We start from the raw sequence: 19,134 nt of genomic DNA, 5'->3' as shown, positions 1-19,134 counted from the left end.
GGAAAATGGATTTTTATTTAAATACAGTCCATTAAGCTGATTTTATCATACATATTGTTCTTCGGATGAGCGATGTGGCCCGTGGGCCCCTTGTTTTGTTTTGTTTTTAGGGGGCGGAGTCCGCCATCATATTTGTGTTTGTCGATCGAGCCAAGGTATATTTTTTCTACCATCGACAATCAATTTTTTATGACTGATGACATAATGTTCAAGAATAGCGAACACAGATGCTTGCGTGTTTTGGTCAATGGTTAGCCCTGGATTAACCCTCTGTCGATTGTTGCCCGACTCGCTAACATATTCGCTCTACGTCTAGAGAAAATATATGTCTGTAGACAAAACAAAGAGCGTTTTATAAAAATCCATTCAACAGCTGAGAGTCAAAACAAAATTTTTAAAATTCTGCACTTGATATCTCAAAAACGTATACTAGTATGTACAAATTGACAATGTCATTAAACGTTTTTAGCTCACCTGAGTAGAAAGCTCAAGTGAGCTTTACTGATCACATTTTGTCTGTCGTAGTTGAAACTTGTGTGGAAGCAACCTCAAGTCGTATAGACTTAAAGTTGTGAAAACCTAGACCCCCCAGGGGGGGGGGGGCACAATGGGGGGGTCGAAATTTTACAAGGAAATATATAGAGTAAATCTTTAAAAATCTTCTTTTCAGAAACTAATCAGCCAGGAAAACTGAAACTTGTGTGGAAGCATCTTCAAGTAATGTAGATTCAATGTTGTGAAAATCAGTTTTCCTCCTGTTTCATCCTCTATGATCTTTAAGATTTTCGCTAAAATGAAAGGTTTTATATTTCTTTTTGAAAGATTTCAGACAAGAAGGTGGTCGTCATTACAATATTATAATTTTTCTACACCAGAATGAAACTTAATTGAATGCATATATGAGAGAAGTAAAGATGTGAGATTTTAAAAGATCTAATGCGTCGGACGGGATTTTTCTGTCTCTGGCTTATGACCTTTAATACAAAGATGTAGTTGCCACGTTCCGATCCATTGTTTTATATATTATTTAGTTTTTAGTTTAGTGGTAGTTTTGTAGATATTTTTCTTTCATATGTAGTTTTTATTTTGTTGTCCTGTAGAAGGGACGGGTTGTCCCGAAAATTTGACAATATTTTACTTTATTGTTTATCGTTGGTTATTTTTAGTGCTTTAAGATAGATAGATAGATAGATAGATATATATATATATATATATATTTATATATATATATATATATATATATATATATATATATATATATATATATATATATATATATATATATATATATTAATTCTGGTTGTAACGCGCTTTCTAATTGGCTAAAAAATTATTTCATACCGTATAAAGAATGTTGCCTACGTTATAGTAAGACTAACGTCAAAAACGTATCAATACGCCTGATGTTACGTTTGAATTTTGTACAGTTTTACGTCATTTTAAAGGTCAAATGACCGTTTATATCTACGATGAAAAGTAAAAAAATAATTATAAGCAATGAATTCAATATTTATTAGTTTTATACGATATAAAATGGTTTGAAGCAGTTTACGCTTTTTTATAAACCGGCCTCTTCAGTAGATTTAAACTAAGTAAACAAGAACATTATGACATCAATCTCGTGACGTTAGGTAGGCAACGTTATACAAATAGTTGAAGTCCAGTGGACTTTAATCATTAAGGATGAATTTAATTTCTACCTATGTTATACAATAAGACATAACTTGGGGCAGTTTACGCTTTATAAACCGCGAAGCGGTTTATAAAAAAGCGTAAACTGTTCCAAGTTATGTTTTACTCGTACAACATAGGTAGAAATTAAATTTATTCCTTATAATTTAATTTTCTACTATTTGAATTAGATCATAAGGCCCATTAATTAGTTAAAATATGTTAATTTGTACAAAATTTAAACGTAACGTCAAGCGGATTAATACGTTTTGCACGCGCGTCTTATTGTGACGTACGCAAGTTATGCTATACGATATATATGAATTTGTTTAGCCAATCAAATAAGGCGTTACAATCAGAATTAAATTATTTATAATTGTGTTGACTCTTTTTATGCACTGTATAATGTTTTGACGTCACTATGTTTTGACGTCACAATCACGTCTTCAACAAGTTTGTATAAGTTAAAGTTATATAAATTTGAAATATATATATATATTCCAAAAAGAGTGAAAGGTGATATCACACAGTATAAATAATCAAAAAAAGAAAAAGAAAATGAACAGTTCCAAAGTCTCTATTCGCGTCAGCGGGTTATGTAAATTTTTCCTGCAATGATCGCTACCTTCATAACCCGCATGAATCATAAAAGAAAGCATTTTATTGTTTATATTTACATCTTTCTTTAACTAACTGATAAATTGATTATGAAAAGTTAGTAAAATTCACAAAATTACTGTTAATGTACACAAGTACGTTAGCTAAAAGAAACAGCAAAATTGTCTCCTCTGAGACTTGAGTCTGGCATCATCAAGATTATTTCGTGCAGTCCGTGATTTTACTTAGGTCGCTGTAGCTTCAGACCAATCGATAAACAGGGCGTTACAATTTCTGTCCTGTCACTATCAGCCGATGTAGATTTCGACCAATTTTTTAAATTTAGAATCAGGAACAGTCATGCATCGGTATAATGAAATTTTAAAGCTGCTTGGTCCGATTTTATATAAAATTTTACGCACGCTTTTAAACGATGGCTATGCTTAGTATATGTATAATAATAGACATTGCAGTAGTTTTACCCGTCCAATACATATGGGATAAAAGTGTGAAAATACGTACAAAATTTGCTAACAAAACAAACGACATTAAAAGGTACCGCGTTATTTCGCCTCATGTTAAATTTCACCCCTGACGACGAGACGGATATGGTTGTATTACGACTTTGACATCGCTTTAAATAAAGGTCGAAATGATCAGACAAATTACAAATAAACATGTGTACGTTTTGTTCGTTAATATTTCCAAAGTCTGCTATCTTTACCATCGATGCATAGCATGCGGGTTGAATAACCCCAATCATTCGGGGGACGAAACCAAGCGGTTTCCTTTTGTAAACATTCCCGTGATGCATTTTGGTTTGTTTTTTCGTTTGCCCAAAGAGAAATAATTTTTATTTACTTTGAATATTTCTAACTTTGAAAGGAGACTGATTCTGCTGGTGTAAATAGGAGAAAGCCCATAACTTTCTAAGATAAATGATTTGTATGGAAAAAATTTTGATAATGTAATTACAAAAAAATCGGACCAAGCAGCTTTAATGTATAGAATGGAATTGAAAATGTGAATTTTGTATTCAACTCCTAGACTATCGGGTATGAGTGCATGATAAATTCAAAAGGTGGCTTAATAATCATTCAAAGCCTATTAAGATATATCTGGCTGTAATTATGTCTGGTCATACCTAGTAGCTGGGATTTTGAATACAAATGGGTAAGATGCCTCTGACTGTTTTCTATTGTATTTCAGAGACTTCAATGCGAGGAAACAAACCACTGATTTGTATATATCATAAATTTTTTTTTAAGAATCCCAAGTCTTGTTTAAGGATATTTTTAATATTTAATTTTAACGTATTTCAAGCTATTATGTAAGACTACCCTTTAGAACAGAGGATTATTGTCAACGATTAATGAGGCGATTCTCGTAGATTTTCATTCAATCACATATGCAAAATTTACCAAAAAATCTATTTTTTTCGGAGTTTTCTTTAAGACTGAGAACAATAGTATACAACATACTAACATACCATCTAGATTCAATGAATACAGTAAAACATGTTTTTATGAATAAATGGCCCTACCAAAATAAAGAACTGAGTATTTGGGTTTTGGGGGGACATAAATCTAAATCTTTACATGAATATAGATTATATGACAATTCAAGGAACCTGACACTCTCAATGACGATATATATTCTATGATGTCTGTCATGTGATCAATAAAAGTCACATGACCACGCCCTGTCTACCCTTAATAAAAAGAAGATTTTTTTAAAACATGAAATCATTAATAACAATCAGCTATGGAAGAAATTATATTTAAAAAAACAGGTACTGGAATCAAACACAAGGTACTGACTATATGATTTATGGATTTGAGTATTACTTTCAAACTGAATGAAATATAAATTACACATCTTATATTTGTATGTTAAATCACTTCTTCAATTCTTTAGGATGGACATAAAGGTGGTTCTTTATTGGGGAGGAAAGTTCCAAGCTTCACACATAGTCAGATTTACTTTGACTTTGTGCCACCGGCTCTGAACTATTTCGAGTATACAATGAAAGAACTCGCAAGCATTGAACAGTCCCTTAACCGTATTGGTGGAAAACAATATTCGGAACTCCCTGTATCTGATTATTTGTCCTTTAAATTTGTTTATCCAGATTATATGGACATAACAAATGCATCACTGGCCCTGTTTGATGCGGAACCAGGTGAGATATGATATATCCAGTTACATGTATAAAAATACCTTTACTCTGTCCGAGATGATTTTTAATCGCCCACTATATCTTGTCAGGCTTAAGCAAATGTCTAGATTTAAAAGATAAGGACTTTACTGAGAATCTGTATTGCAGGAAAATACTTGTTGATAACGTTGTAAAATTGCGCGAAGCATTCCGAGTGACTTCCGAAAATTTAAAGATGTCTACATTTCCCATTATAAATCTTAGTAAGAAAGATATTTTAGTTCCTTTGAGCGTCTCTGAGTAAAACAGCTCCAGTGTCATTGAAGCACTCTTTTATTCCCCTTTCAACGATTACAATTCTAATCGAATGACAGATATTTTCAGTAAAACGTTTTAAAATTGACGTAAAAGAGAGGCTGACCCTTAGAGTTCTCAAATGATTAACTTTCATTGAAACAAACTGTAACAAGTTGTAATTCTTATGGTTTACAGAAGAACAAGATGATGAAGACAATAAAAGTAGAATAGTTGTTGTTTATTTGGATAAAGAAATGACATTTGAAATGGTAAGTATTTGAGTAAACATTTTGCTCGAATTCGTTTATTCAATGTATTTTATTGTAAAGCTTAGGTTTTACAGTAACAATTTTAACAACGAGAATCTTTGACACAACTCTAATAAAGTACGTCTAAGTATCATGGCTTCTTAAGATGTTACGCTCTAAAATAAATACTGAAGATTTCTTTTTTCAATTGATTAAAGCTATACACGCTATAATTTGCGTCAATTTTGAATAACGGGGAAAATGAGTGTGTTTGATTACTAATAAAAGTTACCTTTATTCTGTTAATTATAATGCTCAATTCGATCACGTAACAAATATATCAAATATTAAACAATAAAAAATATTTATTTTCCTGCCAGGAAAGTAATGCCTCCTCGTGAATATTAATCTATCACGTGATATCGTCAGCTAAATTTAGTCTATCATACCAAAACTGGTGAAGGGTCAACATCTTCATAATTGTGATAGTTTCACAAAGGGAAAGGATATTTCAGTAAAGCATAAATTTGTCCGATATACGAGTACAAACAAAAGAAAAAAAAATACAAGCCTGTGAGTAGATATGAATACTTCCTTCAAAAAATGACGTAGACATGTGTTTTTCCCCTATGTGCTATTTATAGATCCTATAAGTGTTAATGCAGATGTAAGGGTATCGTGAATGACAAACGTCTTTTACTCATTATACATGTATGTATTTCAAATTAACAACTGTTAAGCATATTAAAAATCAAGTTGGATATTCAATTAGGCAAACAATAACGACCACCTAGTTCTCCGCGGACATGCGCAATGAGGTCGGTTTCGCTCTTCCTTCATCAATATTCATGAAAAGGTATATTTTCCTGGCAGGAAAATAAACAATCAAAAATCTATATCTTTGTAACGAGATGGAATTCACCATTGTAATTTACAGATTAAGGATAACTTTTATAGGTAGACAAACACATGCGTTTTCACTGTCATTCAAAATTGACGTAAATTATAGCGTGTATAGCTTTAAATCAATCAACTTGACTAGACATTACAATATTAAATAATAGTAGTTTAAAAATGTAAACTTAATATATTTGTTTCATCGTAGCTGAAGGAGATAACGAGTACTACAACATTGCCAGTGACACTCGGAGAAGACGTGTATCTTTGTGTCGCTGTCCATTCAGATCACTTTCTGCAAGACTGTAACACGCTTGAAAGTATAATGGCGACATTTCTTGGAAGGAGACCCATAGTTTTAGATGCAGATACTGAAATGAAACAACTTTACGCTAGATTTAAGAGATTATCAAGACAGGTTCTTAACAAAATAGAGAATCTGTATCAAAATGTAGTAATGGAGTACGGTGAAGAGAAAACAAATGTGCAGGTCGTAGCAAAACGACTTTCTAAACTGCGGCAATTGAACAACCCCAAAAAGATCAAAGGAATTAAGGATGCATCTTTTGAAACAAAAGATGAGTTATCAAGGTATGACTTATTTGTAATAGACTATATTGGAAAACTCGAAAACCTTTTTGCAATTTTTGTCATGATATTTCTAATTAAACATAAATGATATTTTTCAGTTTAAGAGAGAAAGGGCTAATAGGATATACTATGGAGAATGAGACTCTTGTTTTATGCTTTAACATAAGGCCGTTTAACCAAATTTCCGAAGATAGCATGATTCTAAACAACATCAAACGGGAATTTCCTAAGACAAAAGTTATTTACGTACGCAAATTGTATTCTCTCCACAACGGAATTACGTCTGGTGAAAAGTTGCATCCGCTTAGAAATAAACCAGACCGTTATGGAACTGTGGGAATGATAGGTTCTTTTCGCCCCAAAACTGGTGAAAAATCAACAATGTGTTGTATTTCAAGTCCACATGTCATCTCTGCTGACGAGACAGCTTTTTTCAAAGATGCAGAAGTACTACTTGGAACTTGTATTTGGCCTCAAGCTGTTCCAAACCACGAAGTAAATGTGCAAGATATTTCTGTCATTTCTTTAGAAAAACGTATTCATATTTGTAGAAGACAATCGGGAGAAGTTAAACTATTTAAAGATTCGGACCGTCATCGATTAGATAAAAGAAAAGTGTTCAAATTCGGAGCCACCACGGATGAAACGATGGGATTTGTATGCAAAACAGATTTTGTTTTAGAGTTAGGTGAAACACCAATCAATGTGTTTTTAATAGAACCATATGAAAAAAGCAACGAAGAATCAACATTTTCTAAACCCGGTGACAGTGGTGCCGTTGTCCTGACAAAATTTGGTCAACGTGTTGAAGCTTTTTCCATGATCTTTGCTGGCGATGTTAACATCCCAGAGGTTGCTAAAAATAACACCATTGCTATAGAGTTGAAGCACGCCGTAGACAAATTCGAACACTCTCATGGTACAATTCTTAAACTGAATACTCTGTAAGCATCAAAAGCAATGTTATTGTATAGACCAGGGTTGAATCTCAAGACTGAAGCACTTTTGATTCTTTTCGTGAGAGCAGAAATTAGAGTTAATGTAACCACCAGTAATTAGACTAAATAATGTTAATAGTGAACTATTTTTGATACATACACGTCAAATAATGTATATTTTAATTGAAGCAACAAATATATTTTATATTTTCAACATTTTTACATTGTGATAGTGAACTATTGTCGATACATGCACGTATATTTAATGTGAATTTAGAATAATCTGTACACAGTATTAATAAATTGAACTTTGCTGTGTGAAAACGTCTACTTCAAAGTCAAAGTTATCTTAAGATACTTACGTACAATCAATTAATCTTTTTAATGCTCATTGCTTATTGCAAAACAAACATTAAGAGTCAATATGCCTTAACGGTCACCTAATTACCATAGCCCATACACAAACTTGTCGAAGAGTCGCATATACTAGTATGCATTAAATTAATTTTCATTTTGAAGTAAAAAAATTATAATATTGTAATGAAGACCACATCCATGTTTAAAATCTTTCAAAAAGGACTATGAAACCTACAATTTTAGCAAAAAACTAAAAGATCATAATAGAGTGCATGGCCTGATATTGAAAAGGTAAGAGACTAATAGAAAATAATTTCCCCCTGTTTGTTAATTTTCAAGATATGATTTATGTGTATGTTTCATGTATACAATAAAGCAAGGTGACTAGAATACATGCTTTATTCAAAGCAACATCCCATCCTCCCATCCCCAGTGGCAGACAGAAACTCTTTAAACAAGAAAAAAACCGTTTTAACGCTCTCACGTGTTACTCACTTCTTTAGCTTTTGAATATTCAATTCTTTTTGCCATTAATCATCTGGCTTTATACCAAAACCATTTTAGATAGACTGCTTATTCGTGATTTTGGGAAGTAAGTTATATCTTTACTATTAACAATTCTCTTTGTTTATTTAAAAAATTAAAAACGTGTGGTTGTTTTTTTCATATAACTTTTTAATTAAATTATATTCAATGATTAATTACTATATATGAGCAAGCAAAGGAAGATAACTCTATATAAAGAACTCCATTTACTGTTACAAACCTTAAACCTTATCCCTTTCCATATTCTTTTACAACAGTGGCGTCGGAAGCAAAATGAAAGTGGGGGGGGGGGGCTAGACTTATCCTCAGAAATCTTGACAAAAGCCAATTTCCAAAATCATGAAAATCCTAATACGTGGGGGGGGGGGGGGGGGGATGGGGAGTATACCTATAGTTCCAAAAATGTTTTCCAAATCACCAAATTCCTAATCCGTGGAGGGGGGGGGGGGAGGGGAGGGGGGGGGGCGGTATACCTATAACTCAAACTTCTCAATATTTCAATATGTTTTCAAGGCCAATTTCAGATCAATTACGTTTACTGCGAGAAAAAGTGTGGGGGGGGGGGGGGCTGAAGCCCCTATTATGCTATGTGCCTAATGGTTAGGTCTAACTTTGCAAAAAAAGTGGGGGTCTAAGCCCCCCCCCCCCGGTTCCGACGCCTATGCACAATATCTTAATAACTTTGACGTACAGCTTCATTCTTACTCTTTTCTAATTATGTGAATTAACTCATTCTTTTTATTGATTATTTCGGAGCATAATAAAATAATAAGAAAAATATATACCCCCTCCCAGCCATAGTCCTTGCCTTTCATGAAGGTGTCATGAAATATTGTTAAAGGTGACAGCTGTTTTTGTATATGCGGCCAGTTTTTATTCTGTGTCAGTAGACATTTATTAACGTTTCATATACATTAACACTAAATGACCATTTTGACTACACCCTGCAGTAAGAACCCCTACTCTACCCCACCCCTACACGGTATGAGTGTTTTGGCCCTAGACTCAAATCCCTACATTGGGAAACATGAAATTTAAAATTTTGACGTGTCACCAGAAGTAAAGAAGATGATTTTTTAAAACATTAAATGCATTAAAAATATATGACTGTTTTGACCCCGCCCTAAAGTCAGAACCCCTACCTCGGGGGACATGAAATTAATAATTTTGACGTGTCAGCAGAAGTAAAGAAGATGATTTTTAAAAATATTAAATGCATTAACACTATATGACTGTTTTGGCCCCGTCCTAAAGTCCCTGTCTCGGGGGACATGGAATTTATAATTTGGTTGAAGGCTTCCTTGGCTATAAAATTATTATATGTTCAGTTTTCCTTACAGGTGTTAGAGTTCAGAAGGTAATTTTTAAACTTTATTGCCTGACGTCATATATTTATTAACACTCTACATACATGTTGGCCCACCCTATAGTCAAAACCCATACTCTAGGGGACATGAAAACAGTTTTAGTAGAGGAATTCCTGGTTAACATAGGTATGAAGTTAGTTATGTTTTCTTATAGATGTGTGAGAGTAGAGAAGAAGATTTTTAGACATTGTATGCATTAACACCATATTGCTGCATTGCCCCCCCCCCTTTACGGCCTAAACTTCTGACTCAGGGGCCAAGAATTTCACTATTTATGTAGAAGACTTTGTGGACATTATGATGATGCGTATCGTGTTGGAGAAGAAGATTTTCTAAGATTTAATCAACTCTTCGTCATTCGTTAAGTGTGGTTCTATGATAAACTTCATTTGTTGTGACATCGAATTTTAACACTACTTCATCCTTAATTTTAATTTATTCTATTAATTAAATTGAATTTAAAACCTTTGGAAAGAAGATTCGTAAACTAAATATTTATGAATGTTATTTAAATGGAAATCTTATTTGTTAAAGCAATATGAGCTGTATTATTTAGAACTTTATTTTGCTGCAAAAACCTGCTTGTATGATAAGTCTGCCTGTAACTTAAACTTTTATGATAAATGAGATGTCATACATTTTTTTCAGGAGAGAGATTTCAGTTATAAGGAATATATAGCAGATCAATTTTTTACAGGAAGACAATAATTCAATTTTGCTCCAATTAAGGCTTCTTTATGGCTTTTCCCACAAAAACAGAGCTAACAGAAAATTTAAAACCATGATATTTTTGTCAGTTTTAGTAGAAAATAACATTTTAGTAAAAATAAAAATTCAACATGAAAATTGCAGCTCATATTGCTTTAAAGAGATTTACTCGTAAACTACTTTTAAAAAGTTTATAATTTCATTAGAAATATTTTCGAATACATTTATACTTTAAAATAGAATTAATTAAATGGCATCTGTTTGGTACTAGTTAACTTTCTAAAATACTGGGGCAGGAGCGGGTTATCGCACTTCCTTTAGCCATGATATAAAAATGCATGAATAATTTCCCCCTACATAACACCTATATGCTCTGGATCTAAATACACATTGAATCAACTTACTTTTTAGGGTTATTTTGTATAAAGTGTACGTGGCGATGAAAATTGGATCACAATGAACCATTCTCCTCCTTACGCTCGCCAGTGTCCCTTTGGGGTTTAAATCAGACCGCCGTGATACGAGTATAGTATCTACCTCAAACACGTACACACACACTGTTTCAATAAGTATGGAAGGTTAGTATAAAATTCTTCTTTTAAAAAAAATGATCAATACACTCAAATTCCTATTTCGAGGGACATCAAATGAATACATTATGAATAAAAATGGCAGTTTCCGGACCAAAAGAATTGGATAAATACCGACCATTTTTACAGGTGAGATGGTCGAAGGGAGGGTTCAATGAACGACTCGCGCTTTTATAAAAAACATAACTGTTTAACGTTTATTACGTATACAAAACTTCACATAAATACAAAAGTCTTTTAAATCTGTGTCTTGATTTTTTCGGTTACATTTCAATCGGTCGGGCGTCTCTTTATTTTTGAGAAGCTACATGTATTTGCATTCTGGAAAAAAATAATGTATTGCTGAACATTTCGTAATATTCTTATATTCATATTTCAGATAAATAACGAATATAAAGTGTACAGGACTTTGCTTATTAAAGATTTACCTTCAGATCATAAATTAATATAAACCCGGATTTAAGTTTACATACTTTCTTTTACAAACGAAGTAGTGATGTTGGTCGCATGATTCTGTCCGCCACATGTGGTCTTCTCCAGAGACAACAACAACAACACAGTTTCTATTGGTTGACGAGTGGTAGTTTCTGGAATCCCATCTGTTGAAATTAAAGTTAGTTCCGTCGTCCCAGTGAATGTCCTTTATACCAAGCCAAAAAGGATCTGTCAATGCAGATAAAAAACAATAATAAAATTAATATCTTATTAATTCTGTCTGAATATAAAGTTATCACTGAACCCTTATAGGCAGAGTATTATAAATATGTAATTGTTGACCTTTTGAAACCATCATTCAAAAATTGTGTTTAGGTCCGATGAAAATGGTGTTTTTGCAATTCAGAAGAATTATTCAGAAAAAAAAACTACTCGTTCAAAGGGAACCTACTTCCCTGCATTAACCTAGTAAGGAACATTTCTTCATCCTTCGAATGAATGCTTGTTAATGTCATGTTGTGATTCCTGCAGTACGTCTGAAAGAGAGCTTAGTATACAAATTATCGTTTGATTTTTATAATAGCAAGGGATACATACATTGTAGAGTACATCGCTCACCTTAATTACAGTTCTCAAAAATACGTGGTTCCCCCAATACATATTATTATGTAAGACTACTGACTCAAGCGATAGTTTTAACCCCACGCAGGATAAGATACCATCTTAACAAAGCAAAAATGGTTTTTTTAAATAAGTATTGTCTCGTATATTTGAGATTCCACAAAATGGTTTTTGTAATATCAATTTACCGGATTTTTTGTTACTTTATTTTCATAAAAAGAATTCTTTATTTCCCTAACATTATATTGTTTACCTTATTAAAGATGAAAGAAATTTACCAGTTTCTCGTAAGGAAATACAAACTATAGAATGGAATTTATTGAGAACATTAATTGAGATATTCCCTTTATTCTATTCAATTCTTGCAAAACTATTCGGCCACTATTCGCGTTGTCAAAGAATCACTGCTTTAAAACTGAATCTATAATATATTAGGACTTTGCTTGCATACTACTCTCACGATGAGAGGAAATGTACATGTAGTTTTTGAAAAAGAGACTTTCGTGGTAATGGTGCTATGGTGTGATCAAACAAGATGCTTGCTGTTGGAGTGGTTCTTTCGAATTTTTGAAGACATCCATACTTATTTCAGCGTTTTAAATATATAAATATCTCCCTATTCAAGAAAACATGATTCATCATTATATAAACAATCAACAGACGGACAGACAACGGACACTCTTTTGTCAGAGAGGCGTACTATAACTACAATTCTCTGAACGAAAATTAATCTATGAAGAGGAATTTTGATCCTGAATAGTTTGCGTCAAAAAGTGACAGGAATTTTTTTCTCTTATATTCACTAATAATAAAAAGATAAGTTGCAAAATAAGCATTCAACATCTTTAATGAATTTTTAAGTTATAACTAGTAGTTTTATCTTACGTCAGCTGTGTGTCGATTGACTTTGCTCCACTGATGGCCGTACTGTATGGAACCAACGTAACAATAGCCGTCCAACGAGTGACCATGAGGGCACCTTTCTGTGGAGATTCAACAGATCTAGAATCATATGACATTATAGATATCTGTATAATAACAACAACGTCAAAGTAATAACATATTTTGATCACAGACTCTAAATGTTTGTAATAGGCAATATTAAGAGAACAACTGTCTGCAGAGAGTCTTATGATCTTATGGGTATCTGTATAACAACAAAACAACAAGACAAAGTAATCATATATCTTGATCACAGAATCTACATTTTTGTAATAGGCAGTATCAAAAAAGCAACTTTCTGCAGGGAGTTAACAGTCATATGATTGTCTAGGTGTCTGTATAATAACAACAACAAAACAAGAACGTCAAAGTCGCTTGGACATCGATAATGTAATCAAAAACCCAAATGTGTTTAAGGCAATATCGAGAGGGCATCTGTGAACAAGGATGTGAGACAAGTTTAAGGAACTTCGTTGTGTATCATAATGCCATACTGGATGTTCGCTTCAATTTATTTTGCTAAATAAAGTAATCTTTAAAGTCAAACATATTTCATCTTAATGTCTTAATATCCATTAACACAAAATTTATTCTATTTTTAAGGCGTAAACGAATTTTGGTTATTTATAATTAAATTGTTCCTGATTGAAATTTTTGAATTGTCAGCATGTTTATAACATTTTTTTTTCATTGACCACAACTTCATCTTGCATTCTATTTTATTTTCTGCTATTTCGATAAAATATCTCCATGGAAATTGCTGGTATGAATGAAGAGGCGATCTTTTGTAAAAAGAACGAATATTTGATCAACAACTTGAATTTCAAATATCTGCATATGTTGCCAAATCCCGATTTAGAAGCAAAAAAAAATTATTATGAATTTGTTATGTGATACAACTTTTGAGGGGGGGGGGGGGGTGTAGCCATCTTGTACATTAGAGGATGAAAATGTAACTTTACTTAAACTGGCTTGTTTCTGTCCGAAACTGGCCAAAAATGTTGCCAAAAGATATATAAGCAATAAATATGAAGTTCTATATGCCATTTTGTTTGAAAAATATGCATAAAAGAACAGGACAATGCCTTTTTAATCACTCAGAACAGCTGTCGAACTGCTCAGCTACAGACTTATTTTGAAGGTTTAAGAAAACTTATTAATCCTGCCAATTCTAAAATTGTTCATAGGTGTCCTCTCTACAACCATTTGTTGAAAAAAGGTTTGAATTTTGCTAATCTAAGTTGTGCCTTTGTCTTTAAATAAGGTAAAATATTCTTAGATTGGGCCTTAAAAAATCACAATATATATTTATCTGTGTTTATAGAGGTACATTGCAAATATATTTTATTGAACTTTGATGTATACTTTTTTAATTTAAGAAAATCGCTTCTTGGACCCCTATGCAACTTCTAAAAAGAATTTACTTTAATTGATACTAACAGAACTAAAGAAAATCCCCATAAAACAAATATGGGACAGGTATAGAGATGTATATCAAATTTAAACAACGTTCATTTAAGCGGTAACTTTGCCTCAAAATAGGGAACCCTTTTTTATCAGTCGTCATTGGATCTATTTTTAGAACAAGAAAAATCCATTCTCTCTACTTAGAACTTCTGTGTCTATAGAGACACATTGACGTTATATTTTCATAGAAAAAAAATAAATGTATATTCAAAACACTCCGTTTTAAATTTGATATACACATGTACATAACAAAAATATATTCCAGAATTCTAAAATAGCCATTTAGTTAACTCTATTTTTTCTCACATTTTATATGACGTCAATAACTTTTATTATTTGCAATTTAAAATGAAATTTGATTATGAATATGTTGGTGCACCTGCAATGCTTGACAAATGAAGAGACGAAGTGGGCACGTGGTGTTGATGTCTTGTTGTGTGGTCTGTTGATGGGGTGGTAATCACATGGGTAGGACGGGTAGTGACCGTTGTCGGTGAGGGTGTGGTTGGTCTAGCGGTCAGGGACCTCGGGTATCCACGGTTACAAAGATCCTCCCGACAACACTGTTCCGTTAGACTTCTCCTGACGTCAGAGGATCGCCGAGCAATGTCTGAACAATCCTTGGGGATTAAAGTGATCACATTTTACTAAATAAATACCTATATATCTCGATCTTGGAATGGCTAGAGTTCACTAGATTGTTATCAGCTCACTTAAGCCAAAGGCTCAAATGAGCTTTTCTGATCAAAATTTGTCCGATGTCATTATCGTTGTCGTTGTTGTCGTCGTTGTCTTAAACCTTTCGCATTTCAACCATGCCAATTTCAACCAAACTTGATACAAAGCATCACTGGGCCAGGGAGTTTCAAGTTCATTTAAAAGATGGGTCATTCCTAATTTAAAGGGGATATAATTAAAAACATAATGAAAATTTACAAAAAATAATCTCCACCAATACTATTTAACCAATGGAGTTGAAACTTACAAGGAATCTTCTTCAGCAAGTAAAGATTCGAGTTTCCTCAAATCTATATCCCTGGGGTATGCAGGGGCTACAATGGGGTCAAATTACATAGGAACGTATAAGGTTATTTTTTTAAAAACCTTTTCAAAACCAATTTGCCAGAAAAGTTGAAAACTGTTTCGAAGCATCCCTAGGTACAGTGTTGATTAAATTTTGTTCAAATTATGATTCCCGTGAGTAGTTTGGGCCCACAATGTGTGTGTGTGTGGGGGGGGGGGTAAATTTGTAAGTAGGAAAATACAGGGAGATCTTTAAAAATCCTCTCATAAAACAGTTTGCCAGATGAAATCTAAATAGAAGCATTCTCAGGTAATGTAGCATCAAGTTTGTTTAAATTATTATCCATGGATGTAAGGTGGGACCACAATGCTACAATTTTTACACAGGAATATATTGAGGAAATTATAAAAATCTTTATTCTTAATTAAGGACTCAAAGTTAGATTTAAAAAAAAGATAGTGCAAAATTGTAAAGATATTTTCATACTTGATTTATTATCAGTATTTGCATTATAGTTGTGTCAGTTTGGTATCGTTGCTCAGGTAAGCAATGGGGTCCCTGGGCCTTGTCTTGATTATATGCTTTATCAACATTACTTTTCTCAACATTTTATATTAGGTATTACATCAATTAAATAAAAAATATACGTATAGCATATAGAGGATTGTGTTTGCAGTAAATATTTATAATGCATATCATAAGGTGTGTTTATGACTTGGAAAAAAATAAAGTTTGCTGAATGCTTTTTTTTTTATAATAATTTGAAAATAATTTTTTTCTAGAAGAATATGTTCGCAAATATGGGGAAAAAAAGAAACATCGTTGATTATGCATGCATTTACCAGCAACTATCACGTTCCATGAGACGAACTTTCTTTGCATGCATAAAGAATATGCAACATAGTAATTATGAAACTGTGTTTGGAATCTTTGATTTTCGGTCTCTTTACCTGTTCGTTTTCACATCCTAGTCTGTAAGTAAGATTAAAGGCACTGTCAATAGTTTCCGTAACGACGCAGATCTGCAAAGAAATCCAACGAGCAATCAGAGGACTTAATGAGGACTTCAAAGAAACAGAAGAAACACTTATTACACGAAGCATGACCAATCAAATTGTTATTACCGTTGGAACCTAGCGCCAATTTAAAGATTTAGAATCAAAGATTATAAAGAAGGTATTAATTTGTAGCCAATCTATAAATAACTTAAGTATAGACTGATATGTAATCTTTATTGATTGAGATACAATATTCTGTCTTGGAATATTCTCATTAGAATATTTAGGTTTAATTCGATACATCTGACGGTGCGCTTCTTAAGGGATATGCATATTACCAATCCCAAAAAATCAATGTTTTATTATACAAGAAAAATATACGAAATGAGAAAACCATCAATGATTGCAAAAAGGCGGGCTTTTCCTAAAGATGCAATGACTTCAGATACGAAATAAAAACTATGTATACATCCTCCATAAAAGCATTTACAGGTTGAAGTAAGGCAAACTTTATCTGAACATGCAATGTCTTTTGTTTGAATAATTACGTAGGAAATTCAATATCTCCCTTCCAATCATGTCTGAGTACGTCGTGACTGATAAACATCGAACTCACCTTGTGGTCGCCACATATCTCAGTAGTCTGGCATTTCAGGGGATCGCCAATCAGATTGCAGCTGTAGCACCGAAGACCATCAGCTGAATGACATCATCACATTCGGAGAATTACATGTAATGGTATCATATGAAGACGCTTATAACATTAATAGTGATAATATTGAGCCATTATGCGGTTCCTAGAGTACATATGGTGAATTACATGCATGTAAACATATAAGATTACTTCCTATGACCCCGATTTACGTTGTTGTATCTTATATTATACATATAGGTTTATCAGGTATATTATTTTACTTGATCTAGCTAATTACTGATAGCAAGATTATAAGATTACTTGTATCAACTTACTTTATAAGATTACTTCCTATGACCCCGATTTACGTTGTTTGTTTTCTCAAAAATAATATACACGTTAAAAGTGAAAATGTCAGATTACAGAGACGAGTTGGAGAAAACAATATTCATTTTTACACCTGTATGATAATACGCAATTCTTATCACAGATAGCTAATGGAGCAACAGGGGTTGTCTCGAATTACCGTTAATACAGATTACTAGTATTACAGGGATGTTATCTCAATTCAGTACAATCACACTTTTGATACAAACAAAAGTAAATGAGCATATAGTGTTTCTGTGTAAGTGAAACAATATAAAAACATGTTATTTTTTACATAGGAGAAACGTGATCTATCGGAAATACTGGACACGATATAATTCTGGGCATCAAGAGCAATCACAAGGACAATTGCTTGCGGTCGTTTGGAGTGGTTATTTGTAACTCTCACCTTTTGCCAGCAGAATCACCAGTAAGCACGCTGCAATAAAATCATGGATATTTTCATACTGTTTTATTTCCAAAATAGTTACGTAACAGCGTAGCGCAATGGGTTAGTGCGTTAACGACGATGCAACAAGTCTTGAGTTTGAATCCCGCTAGGGCATTTATATCGTTTACCCTTATAAAAATATATATCATTAAATCAAATATCGTAAAATTTGAAAATTCCAAACAAGTGAAAGTATTTTGATCAAATATGTAAGGTACTTTTATATCCATTTATATCGACATGTGCCCATACCACCTTTAAAGTGTTTACTGATATTCAATTGTCTACAGTTATCTCCGAAAACAAGGGTTGTACATTGAATGAAAGATACACAACTGTCATGTTAAAAATTTTGAATTTACCGGGTGACAGTAAATACAAAATTTACAACACTACAACTACCCGGTAAATTAAAAATTTACAAAATGACACAATGAACAAAAAGATAAATATCTTAAACAAAAAAAGGAAAACTAATGCCATGTGCTATAAAAAGACTTATTAATCATTAACGGCCTGTATAAATAAACAAAATGAACGTAATTTGCGCGAACATGTTTCCAGGTACGATTCTGTCAATAAATAGATCTACTGACCTGAGGCTATTCGATGTTGCATGCCTAGGTAATCCTGACGTCGATTTATTGTTGATCACAAACAGATAAGATGAATGGAATCATGAACCCAGCCAAATAAAGGACCGGGAGATAAAATTCTACCATTTCTCATTCTACAAAAGAAAATGTTTATTATAATAAACCTTTTCGATCTAAAAGTCCAGTTTGTTTGTTCTTACTGATCTGATCTGACAGTCGTTTTTGCAAATAGAGGTTCATAATGTAAAAAAAACCAAAAAAAAACCAAACATGTTTATTTATCTAGAATTACATTTACTGGCAAATCGTATAATCCACAAAATGTTTGAAAAAAGTGTTTTCTTCTCCATTGGTTGCTTCTTGGGTTTTTTTTTTTGCATTATATTCCCTTTTTGTTTTGCAACAGTTACCCAAGGCCATTTTACCATCTTTGTGTTCTTTTGTATTAATTTTTCCAATCTTCGCCTCGCAACATATTTCCGAAATCATTATACTGTAATTGAATGTATAATTGAGAGAGACCCTGAATAACCGCATTAAATTCACTTGTATTGATTTTATTCTTCAATTTAAGCGAATAATGTTAGTTTAATTTCATTTAGCACTTTCTGAATAACTGTGTATCGATTCAGCAT

The 19,134-nt window shown here is 32.8% G+C and overlaps 2 protein-coding genes across 2 annotated transcripts; one reads left to right on the top strand and one right to left on the bottom strand.

Annotated features, from left to right (window-relative positions):
• Positions 1 to 1,336: 1,336 nt before the first annotated feature.
• LOC128182945 (uncharacterized) lies at positions 1,337 to 7,715 on the top strand. Its single transcript, XM_052851727.1, has 4 exons — positions 1,337 to 4,450; positions 4,919 to 4,992; positions 6,077 to 6,459; positions 6,558 to 7,715. Exons 1-4 carry the CDS (start codon positions 4,294 to 4,296, stop codon positions 7,405 to 7,407), a joined length of 1,464 nt encoding a protein of 487 aa, XP_052707687.1. The 5' UTR covers positions 1,337 to 4,293; the 3' UTR covers positions 7,408 to 7,715.
• A 3,433-nt stretch (positions 7,716 to 11,148) lies between these two features.
• LOC128182944 (C-type lectin domain family 10 member A-like) lies at positions 11,149 to 18,617 on the bottom strand. Its single transcript, XM_052851726.1, has 9 exons — positions 18,500 to 18,617; positions 17,862 to 17,891; positions 17,069 to 17,151; positions 16,405 to 16,476; positions 14,810 to 15,050; positions 12,907 to 13,004; positions 11,852 to 11,936; positions 11,439 to 11,628; positions 11,149 to 11,286 (listed from the first exon to the last, which is right to left on the bottom strand). The coding sequence occupies exons 1-9, from the start codon at positions 18,519 to 18,521 to the stop codon at positions 11,256 to 11,258; spliced, it is 852 nt and encodes a 283-aa protein (XP_052707686.1). The 5' UTR covers positions 18,522 to 18,617; the 3' UTR covers positions 11,149 to 11,255.
• Positions 18,618 to 19,134: the final 517 nt, after the last annotated feature.

The sequence above is a fragment of the Crassostrea angulata genome, chromosome 5 (genome assembly GCF_025612915.1).
Source record: "Crassostrea angulata isolate pt1a10 chromosome 5, ASM2561291v2, whole genome shotgun sequence".
NCBI classification, from domain to species: domain Eukaryota; kingdom Metazoa; phylum Mollusca; class Bivalvia; order Ostreida; family Ostreidae; genus Magallana; species Magallana angulata.
The sequence above is the reverse complement of the archived record's forward strand: the minus strand, read 5'-3'. Positions and strand labels throughout refer to the sequence as shown.

Bases quoted from the DNA above. Each gene is read 5' to 3' on its own strand.
- LOC128182945 (XM_052851727.1), top strand. From the start codon at position 4,294: ATGAAAGAACTCGCAAGCATTGAACAGTCCCTTAACCGTATTGGTGGA. The intron at 4,451-4,918 runs GTGAGATATGAT...TATGGTTTACAG, and splicing joins CCTGTTTGATGCGGAACCAG to AAGAACAAGATGATGAAGAC. The intron at 4,993-6,076 runs GTAAGTATTTGA...GTTTCATCGTAG, and splicing joins AAGAAATGACATTTGAAATG to CTGAAGGAGATAACGAGTAC.
- LOC128182944 (XM_052851726.1), bottom strand. From the start codon at position 18,521: ATGCAACATCGAATAGCCTCAG. The intron at 16,477-17,068 runs GTGAGTTCGATG...ATTTCTTTGCAG, and splicing joins AGATATGTGGCGACCACAAG to ATCTGCGTCGTTACGGAAAC. The intron at 15,051-16,404 runs GTAAAGAGACCG...TTAATCCCCAAG, and splicing joins TAGGATGTGAAAACGAACAG to GATTGTTCAGACATTGCTCG.